The sequence below is a fragment of the Hypomesus nipponensis genome, chromosome 14 (genome assembly GCF_054491055.1).
Source record: "Hypomesus nipponensis isolate SF chromosome 14, ASM5449105v1, whole genome shotgun sequence".
Taxonomy (NCBI): Eukaryota; Metazoa; Chordata; class Actinopteri; order Osmeriformes; family Osmeridae; genus Hypomesus; species Hypomesus nipponensis.
In genome coordinates, this window is record NC_140374.1 from 14,311,440 (window position 1) to 14,331,140 (window position 19,701).

At 43.5% G+C, this 19,701-nt stretch overlaps 1 protein-coding gene across 6 annotated transcripts; it reads left to right on the forward strand.

Annotated features, from left to right (window-relative positions):
- Positions 1-9,774: 9,774 nt before the first annotated feature.
- LOC146258737 (acyl-coenzyme A thioesterase 3-like) lies at positions 9,775-16,170 on the forward strand. Of its 6 annotated transcripts, none has more exons than XM_084672942.1 (11): positions 9,775-9,839; positions 10,964-11,160; positions 11,856-11,955; positions 12,062-12,252; positions 12,467-12,636; positions 13,417-13,536; positions 13,730-13,812; positions 14,115-14,208; positions 14,325-14,405; positions 14,630-14,771; positions 15,176-16,170. In XM_084672942.1, exons 2-11 carry the CDS (start codon positions 10,965-10,967, stop codon positions 15,280-15,282), a joined length of 1,284 nt encoding a protein of 427 aa, XP_084529068.1. In that variant the 5' UTR covers positions 9,775-9,839; position 10,964; the 3' UTR covers positions 15,283-16,170. The 6 variants fall into 6 exon arrangements, with proteins under 6 accessions (XP_084529068.1, XP_084529066.1, XP_084529069.1 ...); XM_084672940.1 differs by lacking the exon at positions 9,775-9,839 and adding an exon at positions 10,319-10,635; XM_084672943.1 differs by lacking the exon at positions 9,775-9,839 and adding an exon at positions 10,319-10,635 and having other exon boundaries at positions 10,964-11,042.
- Positions 16,171-19,701: the final 3,531 nt, after the last annotated feature.

Genomic DNA, 19,701 nt, shown 5'->3' on the forward strand with positions numbered 1-19,701 from the left:
GTGGAACATAACCTTTACGTAACCTTTGGATTTATAGCTAACACTGCACTTATGATAACAACATGTTCTTTTGGCAGAGGCTTCTATGCACAGGAGGATTTGAACCTGCGACCTCTTGGTTTACCGTCATATCCTATCCACCACATATCTGCTTACTATCATACAGTTCTGTCCTTGATATGGGTGAGAGGTCAAGGGAAGGTGAAAGGTCACAAGGAGGGGAATAAAATTGAAATTCAGATGTGTTCATTAGCTGGTGCTTTTATTCATTAACTGGCACTTTTGTTAAGATAAATGTAAAAATAGATATAGAAAGTGCAGCAGTTATCAAGTACTAGAAGAGCTCAGAAGTGGAACAATATAACGAGTTATTGCCAAGGAATAGAATGTACAAGACACTGTGCAACAATACCATCATCTCAACCACAACCTTTCATAATTCAGCAGATAAGAGAACCCCAAACACAGCAACATCCTGTGTGGGACATAGGTGCACTGTGTTATAACACAGTGCTACAACAAGGTCTCAAAGACAACATGCCCCAAAAGTGTCCATCAGGGGAGAACACTAGTGTCGAGTCTCACATCCTTCACTATGCTCCCTTACTCATCTCTCGCGCATTTGATAGGGTCCAATCATGAGGTTCCTAGCCCTAGATCTCCTCGCCTGAAGCTCCTCAAGAAAAAGGCAGGGAGAATAAACAGAGCAAGTATCAAGAAAGAAGACATTCAATTGGGAAATCTGTGGGATTGTTGGAGAGGGTGACTGCGAAATGGCGTCTGTCCCTTGAAGCAACTATAGTATGCATGGGGCTCTTGTTGCCATGGCAGGGGAAGGAGGGAGGCATAGTGGCACAGGAAGTACCAGCAGGTTGATTGACAGGTCTGACATGTCCTAGATTGTAAGGCTAATCAGTGAGCTGATTAACGTTCGGGGTCTGCTTCTTTGTAGAGATGGGCTGCCTGGCTTGGTGTGTACATTGTGTACCCTGCTAGGAAGATTTTCTATAACTACATGCTTCATGTGAAGTTCATAGATGGTAGCAGCTCGTACATTTATATCAAGTGGACATGCTGGACCAAAAGAAAAGATTTCTAGAAAGAACATTCAGTCTTAACATATAGAATGACTCTTTATCTCATCGGAAACAGTCAAAGCAAATCCCTTCGCAGTTTTGTGTTGCCTGGCGTTGATGAGAGCCTGTCCCTTTCAACAGAGAGCTTCCAGGAAGGCCACAGTCCATATCAGGTTAAAAACAGGTCAGGCTGCACTCGAATAAACCTCACACTCCACTATCGAAAGTAAATATTGCCTGTGGGCCAAGTAAATCAGGGCAAGAACAGCCATGTGGGACCTATGACAGAACTGTTATCAATCCCCCCACTTCTGCAGGGTCAGAAGGGAAACACAAGTAAATAGTGACCCTCGATGTGTGCTACATTGGAGAAACCCAGGGAGTAGCCGTGCTTTTTTCTCAAGAATTATGCAACGAGTGTGTGTGTGTGTGTGTGTTTGTGTGTGTGTGTGTGCGTAGCGACAGTCTGTCTGTCTGCTCAGTGGGTGTTTGGTTTAGCTTTATGGGATTTTTTTTCCTCCCAGATTCCAAAAGTGGCCAGTGTGTGCCCCCTGTGGAGGCTGTGTAGAGTCCAGAAAAGGACAGCGTGTTCTCACTGTGACACCAGAGGAGCAGCTCTCACACAGCGCACACAGCTCAAACGCTCTCTCTTCTCGCTGGGCTGCATCTCACTTCACGCACCAGCGTCAGGCAGTACACAATAGTGTACTGTATGGACACATAAGCATCCCCCCCCTCTCCACACACACACACACCTACTCAACAACCCTCAGGCTGAGGAAAACCCCGCCCAATCAGGCGCAGACAGCAATCCCTCCTGATCATTCCGTCCTTTGCGTCATTCTCTAATGTACATCCTAACCTCCTCTGCACCCTGGCACAGGCTAGGTGATCCTCATTCGCAAACACCGTCAACCCTAATCCCAACCTCCATGGCTTGCTTCCGTCAATTTCTAAGTGCCTGCATTGCCCTGACTGTGCAGTTGTACTGCAGGCATCCTGAGTTGGCAATTTTCAATGCTCAGACATGCTCAGTTTCTTTTTCCCTCTGCTCCCTCCGTCCCTCTCACAAACACTCCCATATTGAACACAGATGGTCAGATATCTCTCAGACATTACAGTAAAATACACACGGTCACATTCCACACAGCGTCTGAATCCAGATCCAGACGTGTCACTGGCTGAGTTGTGGTTCTACAGCAAGCCGTGCTGAGGGGGAAGAGGGCGTTCTGGTGACTGGACTAAAACCACTAGCTTCCTGCTGTAGCAAGTCTGGGGTCGACAAGGAGACAGACAGTCTGAAATTGGTGTTGGTGGTCATGGTGTGTGTGTGTGTTTGTGTGTGTGTGTGTGAGAGAGAGAGAGAGAGAGAGAGAGAGAGAAAGAGAGAAAGAGAGAGAGAGAAAGAGAGAGAGAGAGAGAGAGAGAGAGAGAGAGAGAGAGAGAAAGAGAGAGAAAGAGAAAGAGAAAGAGGGAAAGAGAGTTTATGTGTCTGTGTTTGTGTGCTTGTGTGCTTACAGTATCTGTCCATGTCTTCACACTGTAAACATTTGACCGTTTTTGTTTTGTTTATAAATAAACTCTTTCTCTATCGCTAAGGCCGTGCTTCCCTCTCCCCATCTCTCTTTCGCACTACCTCTCTACCCCCTCTCTGTCTCTCTCGTACACACACACACACCTCATTGTAGTCTGCCTTAATAACACGGCGAGTGAGGTTTTGGAGTGTCCTAACATGCCCTCTGTGTCTTTCAGAGATCTGAACCCAATTACGTTTTATCGTGTGCCTTCGTTACAGAGAGAACGCGTGTGAAGGAGGGAGTGCAGCAGAGCGAGGGAGAAAGGACAGATGATTATGGGAAAGAGGGGAAGGTGCTGAGAGGGAGGATGAGGGACAGTAGAGAGACACGATTCGTTGACATCCTTCTTCTTTTCTAATTGTTCCCTCAACGCATTAACTGGAGCAGAGTGTTTTTCCCCAGGTGTAAGATGTTGGTATGGGTGGTCGTCAGGCTAAGTACGCTATAAAAAGGTACATTGTGTGCTGCGTTTCTCATGGGGTTATTGCTGTATGAGTGTGAATCTTTCCTTTAGCTAATCCATGGACTATATGTGAGTGTGTGTGTGGAGATCCTTAGCTCCTGTTATTTATGGATTTCTTCCCAACCTCAACCCCCACTGTTCTGCACCAGTTGGCCCTGCCCCAGGCTCCTAAATGAGGGTCAGAGAGTCAGGTTTGGGGGGTGAGAAGGTGAGTGGGGGTTGAGGTGGAGAAATCCAAGAACAGAATTTAATAGGTATGGTCCACAAGGGGTGGTCCGTCAAATCCTAAACGGAGGAAACACCCTCTGGAAACAGGTTTGAGGTGGAACACCAAGATTCCAGATTCCTCTTTGGTTTTTCCAGGGTTCCACCTGTTATGAACAGTGACTGCATAAGTAGCACTCACCCAGCTGTGAGGTAGAAGACACTTGACCCTATTGTCAGGGATGGCGGACAGAGACAATGTAACTGTACCTTCGTTTATGTGGCGGGACTCAACATGAGTTATTGTGTTAGGCAGCACTGGGTAATGATGGATTTAATCATCACTGGCGTATTCATAGGGTGGTGTACAGTTGGTTTGCGTGGCTGAAGATGTAAAAAAAGAGAAATGTATGAGGAGTGACTTGAGGTGATGTTCAAACCAATGGGGTAGAGAGGCTTGGGCGGGGTTTGTGTCTGGGGTTGTGGGGGGATGGGGCTGAGCTTCATGGGGGGAGGGGGATTTTAGGAGGGAGAGGGAAGGGTGTGGCAGAGAGAGCGAAAGAGGCCGGGGATGGGGGTGGGGGTGCATGGTCTCGCTGTGCACCATCTGTTAGGACTCCAAATGGATACTCCCAAGGGTCCCTATCTCTTCACTCTGAAGGTTTGCCATTGTTTAGCCGCTTTTCCACCGCATGGTGCGAGGTCCTTCGTCTTCCTCTGCGGAACAGAATACCCCTAATGTAGCTGGTCGTCTTAGCGATGCCGCATGAAACTGTTGTGATGTCATCAACGTGACACACACCACTCTTTCGGGATCCTTTCATTCTGCAGCCAGACAGAAGAACGTCTGCATCTCGGATTGTGCAAGTTGGCTTTTAATCGAGTGGTCCAAAAATTTGTGGCCACAATAGCAGCGTGTTAATGTAAAAATGACGGGGTTTGTGCTGAATGTCCCTTGTTGCGATTCTTTCACACCAGTTAGTAGTCTATTACATTTGGATTGACATCACCTGAACATAATTACATTCCAATTCTATTGACACTAAAGATTAATGTATTCCGACCTTTTCCATCAATTTTTTTCTAAATCGATGTTAATTTCAAACATTGTTGAAGATAGTAATACCATTAAGATGTATCTCTCTGTCTTAAATAGATGTCTCTCTGTTGCCCTCTCTTACATACTTGTGCTCATTCACACACACATTCACACACACACACACACACACACTCAAATATACACAAAAAGACCCCTATACACTCACCAAGGGTCCATGATTGAATAATCATAGCCTGTCTAGTAACAGGTGCCATCTCCTTTGTGGCTTCATTCTCCAGAGAGAGACTGTCTGTCACCCGGCTAAACAACCAGACAATGCCAATTGAGACCATGAATATCCTGCCTTAAAATGGCAGGATACCCCCGCTGCGCATGTGTTTAACATTCATTTCAATATGCTTTTTAACCAATTCCTTTTGTTAGCATTTTAGCTTTGTTAGCGTACCCTTTCTCTGCAACAGGGGGAGTGGTGGCCAACATTTTTCATCAGGTCCGGGACAGCCCAGCTTTGTCTTCTTAACTCATCTCAATATGGTTTCAACAAGGCGTCGTTATTAGCTTCATTGGGAGTAGCTAATTTATCATGGGTGTAAATATCCAGACTGAAGGGGGTGGTTGTGGTTATTTGTCAAACGTGACTCTGAAAGGACTGAATCGTATATTATATGGCTTGTGCTTCCTCTGCCAGACCTTTGTAGATTAGGTTTGGTCCAATATAATTTGGTAAAATATACCGCTGGAAAATAAACAATTTGAGAGTGGACTTTAGATTGACTGATGCATACAACTTGCTCTATCCAACATGCACATTGTTACAAACACAGATGTTACAAATATTTAACTTTAATATGAGTATTAATACAATTAGTAGTTCATACAGTATGTGTGTGTGTGTTTGTGTGTGTGTTTGTGTATGTACTGTATGTGCATATTTTCTAGGGGCTAGACTAAGATAAGAAAAATCCATAAAATTAGCACTGCTAAACGCTGTCAGAATTTGCGGCTTTGTATTTGTTTTTGTCATACCACACAAAACACAAAGGATATGCTTGTTTACTATATGATGAATCTTCTGATCTGTTCTATCATTGCTTTGACGTTGACCGATAGATTGTAGACTCTGTGGCGGTAACGTTGACATTAAGTGGAATATGATGGAGCGCTGTGGCCAAACAGAAACATTAGACAGTGGTTGGGGGTTTGGTGTGTCTCAAAGCTTTTGTACCTCATTGTTTGGCCAGATAATGGCTTAATGGCAGCTTGTTCCTGTAAACATATCAAGTTAAACAAGTGCCTGAGATTTCCCCACTACAATGAAACCAGTGGTGGATAACTGTACTGTAGCGAACTGCTACTAAATCTTTATTCTCTCACAGGAAATACAATGGGGGCCAGATACATGCTGTCTCTGCCAAGGAATGTCAGCATGGTGCGAGGGCTGTTGGGCATCTGATGCCCTGCCAAGTGCCAGGCATCCATTATCGCCCACAGACAGATACCCAGGGAGAGCCAGGCTGTGCTGTGGGGGTCGACGAGTGCAGAGCGCCACCGTGGAAGGGTCTGGTAACTGTCCCAGAGCAGACGCTTGAACTCTTTAAACTATTAGATTGTGTCACAGGGTGAATGAGTTGGTACGTTTTGTTTGAGAAAAAAAAGTGTTGTGTCCTGTCATTCCGAGGCCCCTCTCCCTTTTTTGTCCGTTGCTGATCCTCTCTTTGTTGTTTTTGTTTGATTTACATTCTTTCTGTTCTCCCTCGTTCTTTTTGCTTTCCAAAAGGCCTCATTTTCTCCCAGAGAAAGAAAAATCTCAAATTGATCTTCAGTATGCATTTTTCTTGTGAAATAAAATAACCATTTGATCTGCTCTCTCCTCCCTTCCCCCTTTCTTCTTTTTTCTTTCCCTCTCTCTGTTTCTTTTCTTTTCTCCTTCAGGGATTCACGTTCCCCTACCTGATACCCCATGCACCTGCTGAAGCTCAGTGATCCATCACCAATCCTGTCAATAAACCCCCTCCAAGGCCGATGTTTCAGGTCTCCTGCTGCAGGTCAAAGGGCCCCTGGGGGGCAGATGGTCCGCCTCAGTAAAGGATGTCACAGAGACGAGGGCCTGGTTTGTGATTGTGCACTCATTTGGCTAACGCCGCAGCAACCCAGGGCCCCATCCAGGGGTCAAAGGTGCATGGGCGTGTGCTGCGCCTGTGTGTGTGTGTGTGACTGGTGGGTGGGCTCTCCCAGAGAGAGAGAGGGGTCATTGGGTTTACGCAGGCTAGGTTGGAATGACTTGTTGTCTGTTTTTACTGTCCGTTCGCGGGGGTGTGGCTCTGCGAGGCCGGCGACTGATTGTCTGTTGGTTCAGAGCTGCCAGGCACCAGAGGCTTCTGTCCTGTTGTAAATAGTTCTGCAGAGGTATGAACTCACGTCTGATTGGTTTGTACCATGATATCATACAACCCTCTCGTGAACTGTCAACAGTGTGTAGTGTCGCAGCAGCTTTATTGTTCTGACATTCAACAAAGCGTCTCAAACATTCATGTATGTATATCAGCACAAAGAGTTCTCAATTATTTTATAACATAAGAGGATTTGGGATGAAAATTGTAATATCATATGTTGACTTCCACTCCCCCCGGCCCCCCCCCCCCCCGCAATCCCCACTCCCTAACAACAACAAAAAAACAACAAAAAAAACAAGCAGGTTGAACTATTTCAAATCCCAGCTGAACTCTATACAAATCAAATCAAAAGCACAAGAGAGATGAAGACGTCGGCTTTCTTTCCTTTCCCAGTCTGCCCCTGTCTCTCCCACTAGGCCCCCTCCCAGCCCAGGAATGTGTGTGTCTGTTGTTGCGGTATGCACATGTTTTTTTTTCTCTTGCAGGGAGACGTATGGAAAGGATCAGTGAGAGAGAGGGAGGACGTCTCCCCCCTAAGCGTTAAAGACTTCCAGAGACAGCAGGTGGAGACGAAGCTCGTTTCCATGGGACCGACTGGGAGGTTGCACTGTGTGATGGACAGGGGGAACGGGGGGACTGGGGGACGGGGGGGTTGGGTTAGGGTACAGACGCTGAGATCACCACGTCTGATTCCACTCTGGCCTAACGGACCTCACATGGTTCTGGTTTAACGAGGCTGAGCTCATTCGGATTCCTGCTGATTGTGACCCAAATTTCCCCCGGCTGGGTGGCTGGACCCCGCCTCTGGAGGGGGAATACCGAGGAGGAACATGAACTGCTGTGAGAGGTATATAAACGTCTTCATGTGGATGTATTGGTTTGCTTGTGAGACACGAGTAGAAATCATTGGGCAAGCTCTGAGGTTCATGGCTTGGGTTTTGCACAGTTCCACAGTCAACAGCCCAATGAAACAATACACTGTTAGAAACTGTAAAAACGTTCCTTTTCAGCTCGGTAAGGTGCAGTGTGTGGTTCAGCATGGAATCTTCCACCCAAACCCAAACGACCAGGGCTCTGTCAGGAAAAGGTGTTGTTTTTCTCACCTCTCGCCTTCTCCAAGGACCCCTCAGATAAAATCTACTCAATGATTCTGACACAAAAGAAAACCAACTGGTCTGAAACAATTCCTTCACTATCTGCAAAAATATATGTATCATTTAAAATATATCTTTGGCCATGACTCCCAACTTACCCCATCCCAAGGCAACACAAACACATAAATCACCTCCATCACAGTTCATCTAAACATCCACTCACTCACACCCTGGAGCTTACCACCCTCAAACCACTGCCTAAAAGACACACACACACACACAAACCTTCACCCCTAACCATCCATAATGACATCACCGGCTCTACACGCGCCCATGTGCGCCTGGCTGATCCAGTCCAGAGCTTGTACAGTCCTGTCCACTAACACCCCCCCCCCCCACCCCCACCCCCACTCGCCACCAACCCCTGAAATAACAATGTGCTTTGCGTTGGAATGTCGGGTTGGGAGGTGGAGACGAAAAAAAGAAGGGGGGGGAACTAGATGTTCATTATCTCATCCCACTGTTGTCTGTGCTCCATATTTGTGATTCTTTTTCATTGTCCTGGCTTACTCTGTCCTACAGGAATGCCCACATCAGCAGTATAGGCTGCATGCAGGCATTCAGCTGGGACTGTCTACAGCCCTTCCAAGAGAGTGAATCTACTGTAGCGCACACAAACAGCTTCACACCGTAGGGTTAAATGGGGTGTGGGTTTTTGTTGGTAAACAGCTTAAGAATTTTAATGTCAGTGTTTTGTTTTGGTGTGATACTAAATATGGATTATATATTGTACATCTCAGGAGTGAAGGAAAAATAGCATGTCTGTGAGATTATCTCTTTGTCTTATGCTGGCGCTGTAAGTCTGCGCTATGACCAACTTGCCTGCACAAACAAAAACATCTGCATGTTTCAGCAACACTCCCTATGCACACACACTTCGGGTGTGAGCATGATCTACTGTCCATTTCAAGACTTCCTTCCTCCCCAAGTATTTATGACACAAGTTCCCATCTTTCTGCTACACCAGGTCATTACACATTTTAGGCGAGCTGTTTGCCTAAGAATCTCAAGCCAAGCACAGCTAATGCTGCCTTCCTCTGCAGTACTGGTGTCATGACAAAAATACCCTGACAGCTGTGCTTTAAAGGCAACACATCTGGTTCAGGATGGGTTCAAACATGGCCGACACCCATACACACCGGAGGATACAAGGCTTCATGTTGAAACACAAACTTTGTTGTGATGGTGAGTGTGCATGATAGGAGCCTTTTGAAGCTCAAGGAGTGCCTGACAGGAAACGGATTAGTCCTCTTCTTTATCTTGTGCTATGCCATTACCCACATAAGGGCTCTTCTATTTCTCTCTCTCTTTCTTTCTCTCTCTTTCTCTCAATCTTTCTCTCTCTTTTCTCTCTCTCTCTCTCTCTTACACAAACTGTGTCTCTTTATCTCTCTCAATAATACACACTATAGTTGTGGTTTTAACTAAGGTATTATGTTGCAGAGAGCTTACATGCGTCATAGAGGTGGGATAGGACATGAGAGCATAAGCAATTATGTTTTGGAAAAGGATATGGACACCTTTTCTCAGAGTGCTATCACTATTATACAGCCTCTTCCTTTAATGGAACAACCATTATGATAACAACATAATTCAATGTCATTGAAAACTGTCTATCAATTGTTAGCTTTTTGAAATATGAGGATTAAAATATGGATTAGCTCAAGAATGTTGGAATATTCTTCAATAAACAAGTTTGCCCCCAAACATGTAATAATACATTGTTATTCTAGTCATACATTCTAGTCTTTTCCGAGCTTCATACTTACCTGTATAATTGCCCCACCTGCTGGTCAAGTGGACAAAATAACACTGGAGAGCTTTCTAGGAGCTTCCTGTGGTGGTAGAACGTTAAGAAAAAAGTAGGACTACTGAAAGGCAAACTTTCATCCCAAATCATTGATCCTGGCAGGTACGGCACTCTGGCAAAGCAGGGGGATGATAACTCTAAAGGAAGGGGCTTATTTCTGTTTAACAGTTGTGTACGGGGAGAAGTGGTGGTACTGGGGTGTTGGAGGGAGGAAGTGGTATGGAATAGGTTATGTACTAGGCCTACAGGGCTGTATTGTATGAAGGGTGCAGGGTGGAGGAGACTGTTGACCATACTGAATGTGAGGTGTATGACATTGAAAGGGAAAGGTTGTATGAGAAGGTCGGTGAGGTTGGACGGGGATTAGAACATAGTGGTGTAGTGCGAGAGGGGAAAGGTGGGATCAAGTTGGAGGATTTTAGTCGGGTTTTTTAAGGACACTGGGTTGTGTGAAGGAAAATACACTATAGCTAGGTAGGTCGTGACAGGCCACACACTCCAGCACAGTAGGTGGCGGTGTTTGCTTCAAACAGTTAGATGCGAAACGCCAATCAGACTCCAAAGAAGACGTCAATGTAGCATTTGAGCATTTGTATGAAGCACAGGCTGGAAGTGTCACAAACAAACTTAAACTTGTCATTCAAGCGTTCTTAAAAACAAAAACAAATTGTAGTACAAGAAGGCCGGGCGGCGGGCTTTACTTGGACACTTCCTGTCAATTTGATTGCCAGGATAAGATTTTTAGGGGAGCGCGGCTAAAAATGTTTAGTAGCCTACAGTAGCAGCTGCCCATCTTTGACCATAAGACCCCCACCCTCCCTACCCCATAAAAAAACAAACACAAAATGACTAGAAAAGCATTTTTTTCTTTCGGGTAAATATGCACAAAAATGCCACGGTGAGTTTCATGGTAATTTGCCATTGTACAATGGTACGTGAGCAGTGTCTGGATTGGCATACTTTACTGACTGCTACAGCTAATGTGAATGTTGTACTATTGTACCACCATAACTTTCAATTTTTTTCACTGTCTGGCGTGATGACGTGCAGTAGGCTATAAACCTAAACTTTGACCCTGCCTTGTTATCAGTGAAGAAGTCCAAACTGTCTTGCGCTACTCGTACGAAACATAATAGGCCTAAGTTAACCCACAATAGCCTATACAGGCGTTATGCATTGTTTGTCAAATTTACCCACAAAGTAAATCTTGTTTTGTCTTGTTACAGAATGGCCGGAATAACACCGTGTCCTTTGCTGTCGGTTGACCCATCCAGAGGGCTCGTGGATGAAAAGTTCACGGTACAAGTCAGTAGTTTGCCACCCATTCAACAGATCACATTGCACGCGCAGATCCATTCAGACGACGGTGACTTTTGGGATTCGTTTGGACACTATGTTAGCGATGCTTCGGGAGTGGTGAACGGTATGAAAATTGCCTGTGTACTGTAGAGTATGTTTTAATTTGGGTGGAGAATAATACAAGGTTAAATGCCTGACCACGTTCTTTGTAGTTATTGAATAAGAAATTATGCAATTAAACAATGAATACAACACACCAAGGTGTCATGACTAGAGCAAGGCACACAGGTCTTGTACCCACCTGAGAGGGAGGTGTTTGTTAGGTCATTGGTCAGAAGACAGTGGGGAGGGGATGCCCTCATCCTATTAGATTTCAATAAGAGTTTGTGGGCAGTCCAAAGGTCTGATGATGTCCAAGGGGGGGAGGGGACAGGGCAGAGGTCTGCTGATGTCCAAGAGGGGGAGGGGACAGGGCAGAGGTCTGCTGATGCCCAAGGGGGGGTGGTGGGGGTGGGGGTGGGGGGGGCTGGTGATGTCCAGATGCTGATGACTCCCACTCTCTAGACTTGTGAGGCCCATTGTACACTCTCCTGGTGCCCTAGTCCTCCCACCTCCCTTCAAGTATGCTGACTATTGCATTCCTCTCCTCACTAAAAGATACATCTTGGTGCATAATCATACATTTGGAATATAAGTTAATCATTATCATTAATTATTATATCTGGAGCATTGATTATATTGGGAATATATGTTCAGCATTGTCATTACACATTTTGACCTTCATCAGTAGGTTTGCAAATAACCTCGCCTTTCTTATAGGTGCCAATGATGCAAGCTTGGGAGGGACATACGATGGCGTTGAACCTATGGGTCTTCTATGGAGCATAAGACCAGTACCAGGCAGTCGACCTGGACTCAGGTAAACATGCTGTACACTCCTATAACTTTTGGAATGACTGTCTCCGCTAAGTCTTGTCAACCATTAGAAACACAGCAGATGAATACATCCAGTATTTTCACTGCAGGTTGAGGAAGAAAGAGGTCCATACTCCTCTGTTAGTCTGCATCTCTGTGTACAAAGGCCACATGAGCCAGGGCTTTGGAGAGCGGGCCGCACTGGCCAGTGTGGTCGTGGAACGCTGGTACATGGCACCTGGGGTCAGCCGGGTCGTCTTCGCTGAGGGAGGAGTCAGGGGGACCCTCTTCCTGCCTCCAGGTTTGCAATATTGATTTAATGACTTTCTTAAGAACATCAAGCTTAAACTCTTAACGTTCTAGACTGGTCCAGGCAATACGATAATGTGCTATTTCCAATAACATTCACTGGGATATTTAGATGCTGTACACAAAGTTACAGTTGTTTGTTGGATAGGATCCTCCAACCCGAATCCAAAGAAGATGGTTTGTTAATTGTTTGTTTATTTTTCCAGGACCTGGGCCCTTCCCCGCCCTGTTGGACTTGTGGGGAGGAGGGGGGGGTCTGGTGGAGTACCGCTCTGCCCTCCTAGCCTCTCGAGGCTTTGTCTCTCTGGCCCTGGAGTACCTCACCATCAAAACAGCAGACAGCTCCTCCAGAAATGTTGGGAACGCATACTTTGAGGTATGAGAATCCAGTCTGTCATGGAATTAAAGTTACAATTGGAATTGAGTTAAACAGCTTCCTGCTGATCCCCTTTATGGGAAAAGAACAACAGATTCTGTCAATATAAGGGTAATTCAATCATTTGACCTAAGTTTAGAATAAAAGATGTAGTGGAAAATGTCTACTATTCTATCAACTAACTATTCAATCATTTAACTTCACCATAGAAGAATGGGCACATAAAAACATAGAGGGCAATTTAACTTTTTTATATTGTTTAGAGGTTCATTGACCTCTTCCATACCAACACACCTTGTCCAAGTTATATTCAGCTGCTTACCTACACAACACTACTTTATTATTGTGAACTGATACTATATGATAGAGATGTAACAATACAGCCAACCCACAATTCAATCATAATCATAATAATGGGCTCATTTAATTTTCTCTAAATGTTTCTTTATAAAATGAAAGATTATTTTTCTGAGTTAGGGAATAAACCATGCTAAATGATGCATAAACGATGTAAAACAATGCAAATATCTCCTCTTCTTTGTTTAAGTGAAACTGAAAATGTATTACTAAGTTGAATTTAAAACAGATCCCACATCAAATGAATTAGAGTAATTCACGACGATTCAATTTTCTTGTCACGTAAACATCTAGCTGTAAATATCTAGAATTTTCAGTTAATAGCCACATTAAAAAATACTTATGTAATATATATTACACAGTCTATAAATATAAAACTAACAAATATATAACACATTAACTCATGTTCCCATGTAAACCCAGGCTGCATTCAACGCTATTCAGCAGCATCCTCAAGTGTGTGCAGAGAGAGTTGGCATACTGGGCCTGTCCTTTGGCACCTCAGTGGCGCTTGGAATGGCTGTGTACTCCGATCTGATCAAGGTGGGAAAGAATGAACATGTCTGCTATGTTTGTCAACATGACAAACATAGCGTGTAGGTTGTGCACACAAGTGTGAAGTGCGAAGCTCTGCTCGAGTGGCATGAAACTTAGACACAATTAAAATAACAGGGTCCTGGGACTTGCGTGCGTGTTTCCATGCCTACACATTAGTGAACCTTCCGGTCCTTCCCAGCCCAGGTGTTTGGTCTGTGTGAGTGGGAGCCATGTCCAGCCCGTCAAAGGATCCCTAGCTGATGTGTTTACTCAGATCGGAAAGTAAGTGTCCCCTCGTTGTTCCAATGCAAAACCAGTGGACTCAGCTTCACTGTTTACACATCGGACGGTTATGGCGGTCTTCGCTTGCATACATGCTTGCATATATTCTATTTTGTATTCCCCTTAGTATTAGCTAGACCCCCTTAGTATTAGCTAGACTTTGCTCCTTTTGTATAGTTTACATATTTAAGTTTCAATATTCCTATATGTTGAATGTATGCACCTTCCTGCCAAAGTAAATTCCTTGTTTGTGCAAACATTCATGGCGAATAAGATCCCTTCTGATTCTGATTCTAATACAGAAATGTCAGGAACACTCGCTACGATGAGGAAAATCGAGTCATCTGGCGGGATCTGCTCCTGCCCATTCCAACTGACCCCTCAAAGAAAGTGGATGTGAGATATCAAGCTAGATTATCATTTCCACTTTTGACATTTGATGTTACGGGAGGCTATACTGCCTTAAGAGTCCATGTCTATTCAGCAAATGTTGTGTTGTGTCACTACCATAGTTAGGGCAACTCAAATGTCCTCTTCTGCTGATCGTTGGGGAGGATGACCAGAACTGGCCAGCGTCCGAGTCAGCAGAAGATGTGAGTCTAACACATCCTTATAGGTCTTAAGGTCTTAAGTGTTATTTATGTAAATAGTCATTTGAATAATGCTAATATTTATACATTAGGGTACTTTGTGAGCAAAATCTGAGGGGTTGGCAAATCTCATAGCGTTTCAACATTGACTTTGTGGGATGGATGTCTTATGCTGTCTTATTTGTATGTCTGACATACAACTTTGTCCTCTTGTTTTTGTTGTGTAGATGAAGCAAATGATGGAGAGTGCAGGGAACAGCCACCTCCTGACGGTGCTGTCTTACCCTGGAACAGGCCACCTCATAGAGCCTCCATACACCCCTCACATACTGGCCAGCAACTTCATCGTAGCTCAGACCGGGGAGAAGGGTATGTTTCATTTTACATTTGGAAGTGTTCAACATTATTTTATTACCTACTTCCTTTGTCCAATCAAATAGCTCCCGATGCCACATGAATACCCGCAACCCCCCCTCCAAAAAAAACCCATCAATCTTGTTGATGAGGTTCTACAAAGTAATTTAGGTTTTTTGCACAAGCGTATACAATAGCCTACTTTTATGGATACCCAAAATATACATTTTGTTTGTAGAGAAAGCACTGACTTGATGTTGATGACATGGTGATTTGGTTCTATGTGTGGCTGCTATTTTGTCTGAAGGAAAATGTGCATGTCTAATCCAGTAAAATCTACTAAACCGAATGCAAATTCACTTCCAAACACCCAAATTCAGTTCAGGTTTCACTAAAACGGTTTCAAACTTGCTATGCAGTGATGGTTCTCTGGGGAGGAAAGACTGTCCCGCACTCTTTTGCTCAGGAAGACTCCTGGAAGAAGACCCTTGATTTCCTGGAGGAACATCTGTACCGCAGTAATTAGAACCACAGCCTGAGAAGATATAGACCTCTAGCACCACACCTCTGAAATCACACCTCTGAAATCTCATCTCTGTCCATCATCTAAAATGCCTTTCATCAGAGACAAGGGTAGACATGATTTTAATTATATGCTTTTTGCGGCCTTTAAAGTGAATGTTTATTTTCAAAGAATGTTGAACTTCATTTGAGTAGAATTGTCAATCCAAAATAGTCATGGAACCTTTGCATAACTGTGGCATATGTAAAAGGGTAACGTTTTGTGTTTCCCTGGCTAACCTGGTTCTGCTAACAGGCCTGCTCACCTGCATGTGAATTCATTACTGTAATAACTTCTTTCAGCCACAAGAGCACCTCCTACTGGCCTCTAACAGAATTTCGTTGATCTGCCGGTGCGCGCAGTAACTTTTTTTTTGTATTGCCCCTCAGCATTTTTTTGGTCAAACTGCTCGCCCTATACTACATTGTATGGCAGAATGGTTATTCACTCCTCAATACCCCAAACCTGAAGGACATCATTTCCAAATGCAAGAGTCAAAGACTTTTGTTTCTATTAGCCCAACTTGAAACAAGTTTCCAACTAGTTGAAAAACTAGTAAAATCATTAAGTAATTTATCAGCTTTTAGTTTTTCTCCTCCCTTGTAGGACAAAAGCCATCCTTGCCGGCCTTGGTTCCAGGCCCTTTATTGCCTTTATTTCTGTCGTCACCTGGAGCCACACTGGATCTCTGCACCTCTTGGTGTTGCTGTATTTATCGTTGCATTCATCACTTTCATTTATGCTGTTCTACAATAACGTGACAATGTTTCTTGGCTCCTCTTGGTATTGCCTTCTTCATTCATGATTTTCTTTGCATTTGACAATAAATGCTTCATTCATCACTCATTTTAACGTGGTGTCCCAAGGTCGACAATAAAATTAGACTGTCTCTTGGCTTCTGTTGGTATCTCTTCATTAGTGTGCTTGCTATTGTTCCAGCAGGGCACACTATTGTTACTTGTATGCTTACTGCCAGCAAGGCATCCCTTGCTGAGGATCATCCTCACAACTGGTCTTACAACTGGTTCCTTTAATCTCCTTAGTTGGACCTTGGGGCTCTTCCCTGTCTCCTGTCTTTCATTTACATGAGACACATGCACCAAATGCAATGGGAAGAAACACCACAGGAGGTTTTTGCCATTTCTAGATTTGATTCCTGTGTAAATGATTATTTGTTCACACTATGTAATAAACAATTACATTTCAAGTGGTCAAAGTTAGATTACCACTCTGTCTCATTAGATGTATTATGTTTAAAAGTACTGACCGAATGTTAACACACCCATTTGTAGAATTGATTGTTTTCACAGTTTAGAATTCACAACTAGTGGATTTGATTGGCTTAAAAGTGTAGTTACCCATGAGTTAAGTCATATTGTAGTTATTAAATTGTCAGATATTATGTTATTTATAACCTTTATAAATATTTTTCCCTAACTATCGAAACTTCTGTATATCGAAACAGCCTGGAAGACTATACCACTAGATGGCGCCCTCCAACTATGGTTTGGCAGAGCCTACTTTCATAAAAAGTCAACGCATGCTTTCCTTCGCCATACAGACTTTCCCTTGGGTGTATGAAGCCTGGTCGTTTCTTAAATAAATACGAATATAAAAATAGTTAATTTCCAAACAGCACCTAGTGTTTCCTTTATTAAGGGCATTTGTAGCCTATTGGTCCACAGAGTCGAAACTGAATGACGTTCGCCACTTTTACGTTTAAATGAAGTCCTGACTCGTGCTCACAATGTAGACAGTGCAATCGACGCATTTAGCATAATTGGGTATTGTAGGGTGCCTTGGCATGATTAATATATTTTGCTCACCGCAATGCAATGCGTCACTTCATAATTACGTTTCTGTTGCCCGTCTCTATCTAAAACCACTTCAAAGTAGTTGCAGTATTTAATAGTCACATAGTGTTAATGTGAAACTGCAAAACATACAGAAACAATTACGCTAAATGCTGAGATGTATCAGAGTCGGTAGACCAATCAGGGCGGTGTGGGAGTATTGAGTGATTCCAGCAGACCGAGAAGCGCTCGCTCGGTCTCACGATGCGCTGTTCTTTCAGCACCACGAGATTTCAGCACCACGCGCACAGGTTTGTCTTGCTGTGGGGAGAGCACGAGTGACCCTCAGGTAAGCCACGAGCTGTTGAATTTATCTAAATATTAATCCGTATACATGACACATGTTTCTGAATGGAAAAAAGTTCAACAATATTGCCTTTTCACACTTTAGATGCGGATATGTATTAGTTGAGAGTATAATCCCGCAAGTAGGCTAGTAATCAAATGTAGGTTGAAATAGGAAGGCTACATGAAGCTGTTGTCCACTTTCCTCAAAGTGTCCATCTGTAATTGGTTGATGTAATTCAACAAAGTCTTAAGAAAAGAAAGGTTTTACCTGTGTTATCTTATGTCTTAACTGCTGTGAGTTGTGATGTTATCCACCATGATCGATTGCCTATTGTCGAAATCTAGTGGCGAAAATATCAATGCAACTTCAACATGTATCAGAATGTGAAAAACTAAAACTGGCCAAAAACATTATTGTATTGCAAAGACATATCAGGTGTTTAGCACGAGTAAAAATTGCTCCAAAATAATCATGTCGAATTGCAGGTAACCGGCAATGAATGCGTAATTTGATTACACATTTGAATGGTCAGTTTAATGGCACGTAGTTTATGTCTTATAAACTGCAGAGGCATACTGTAGTCTACAAAAGCTGTGTAAAACAAAACAATGCAAACGTCACCTTCATTAAACATGAAACGTTCAATTCCATGCTAATTATAAATATAAATGGTCATTTTCCGTCCCCTAATTCAATTGCGGCTAAAACAGTGCCTAATCAGAATCCACTCAAACGAAAGTAGAGCTGCAATAAATTCGCGTTTTCCTGTTAGTTTAAATCTCTTCAAACAGTACAACACTGGTTAATTAAACACATCTATTGTTGTGTTAATTGGATTGGATTAAATACATTGATCTTATTGACATTGAGCCTATAGCGCACCATTCGGCAGGTTGATGCTGAACAGGTGCGCGTGCTTATAGCTTCTAGAGGGCAACAAGGGACTCTTTCCGGATTATTGAACAGTTTTACCCAAATATTGAGACCTAAACATTGTTCAAGCTTTAACATTGTATAATCAAATTTACCCCACATCATTACAAACACGGAGCTATCAACTCCACATAATTAGAAATAAGCAATCTCAATTGACTTTCAACGGCTCGAAACAACTTGGCTACAGCGTTGCAATAAAATGGAGGATCGTAAAACCAGTAGGTTTTTTAAACATTTAAGACTGCATAATGATCCCTAACAATTGTAAACAAAAGTAGTCAATATGCTAAAGAAAATGTGCTCAAAAGTAAAGAATGTAATTTGATACTAGCGTGGTCAATATACGGAGGCTAAGTATTCAAACTAATGAGATACATCACCCTATTACTACCGAGCCACTGCTATGTGATGTACTGTTGCCAACTGTGTGGTGGGTTGTTTTTGAATGCAATCAAGCTGTAGTACTCTATAACAGAAAAATAGATACATTGTTAGAAAAAAATACCTGTGAGACTTCACTGAAGGTTACATGATGCCATAGGGATTAAAAATAAATGTGTATTTAAATTAACATCAAGGCAAATGATTAGTCTCATTCCCAATACATCAGCTTATTGTATGATAATGCTTTCTTTGATGTTTTCATTGAGCACATTCTCCGTTTTGTAGCATTAGTTCATGCAGATGTGACAGCACACAGTGTTCACTTGAAGACGTTCTAGTTTCAAAGGAAGGTTCCCTGCAGTGTCATGTGGTTTGTTTGTTTGTTTGTCTGTCAAGATGCATGTGTATATGTGAGAAAGAAAGAGAGTGAGAAATGCAAGACAGTGCTAAACCAAATGCAAGGCAAGAACTACTGTATCAGAATGTGTGCCGCATATTGTAGACATTTGTATTGTGTTATCCTCCACCCTTGACTGTATCAGATGAATTCTTCATCTCTTTCATCTCACCCAGCACAAACACGATTCTGTGAGCTCCTGAGATCCAGGATCTGTGAACAACATCCCTGTCGTGTTGGGCTCGAGTCTACACAGCCTCTTAAGCACCAACATTGTGCTAAAGCTCCATCTCCTACCCTTCTCCATCTCCAGTGATGCTAGGCGTGCGTATCAGGGGCACCGTCCTTTCAAGAGGTAACCCCTCATAGGTGGAAACTCCCTCCCCTACCCTGCCTTGCCATAGTGAGGGAGGCACCCATGGTCCACCCTACCTCGTGCACCCACCACCACCACCCTCCAGAAACCTGCTCTTGGGATACCCCAGTTGACCCCTCCCCTTCGCCACAGTCCCGCTCCACACACC

Excerpts from the sequence above, each read along its gene's own strand:
- LOC146258737 (XM_084672940.1), top strand. Across the intron at positions 12,637-13,416 it reads TTGGGAACGCATACTTTGAG|GCTGCATTCAACGCTATTCA; the intron begins GTATGAGAATCC and ends ATGTAAACCCAG. Across the intron at positions 13,813-14,114 it reads GTGTTTACTCAGATCGGAAA|AAATGTCAGGAACACTCGCT; the intron begins GTAAGTGTCCCC and ends ATTCTAATACAG.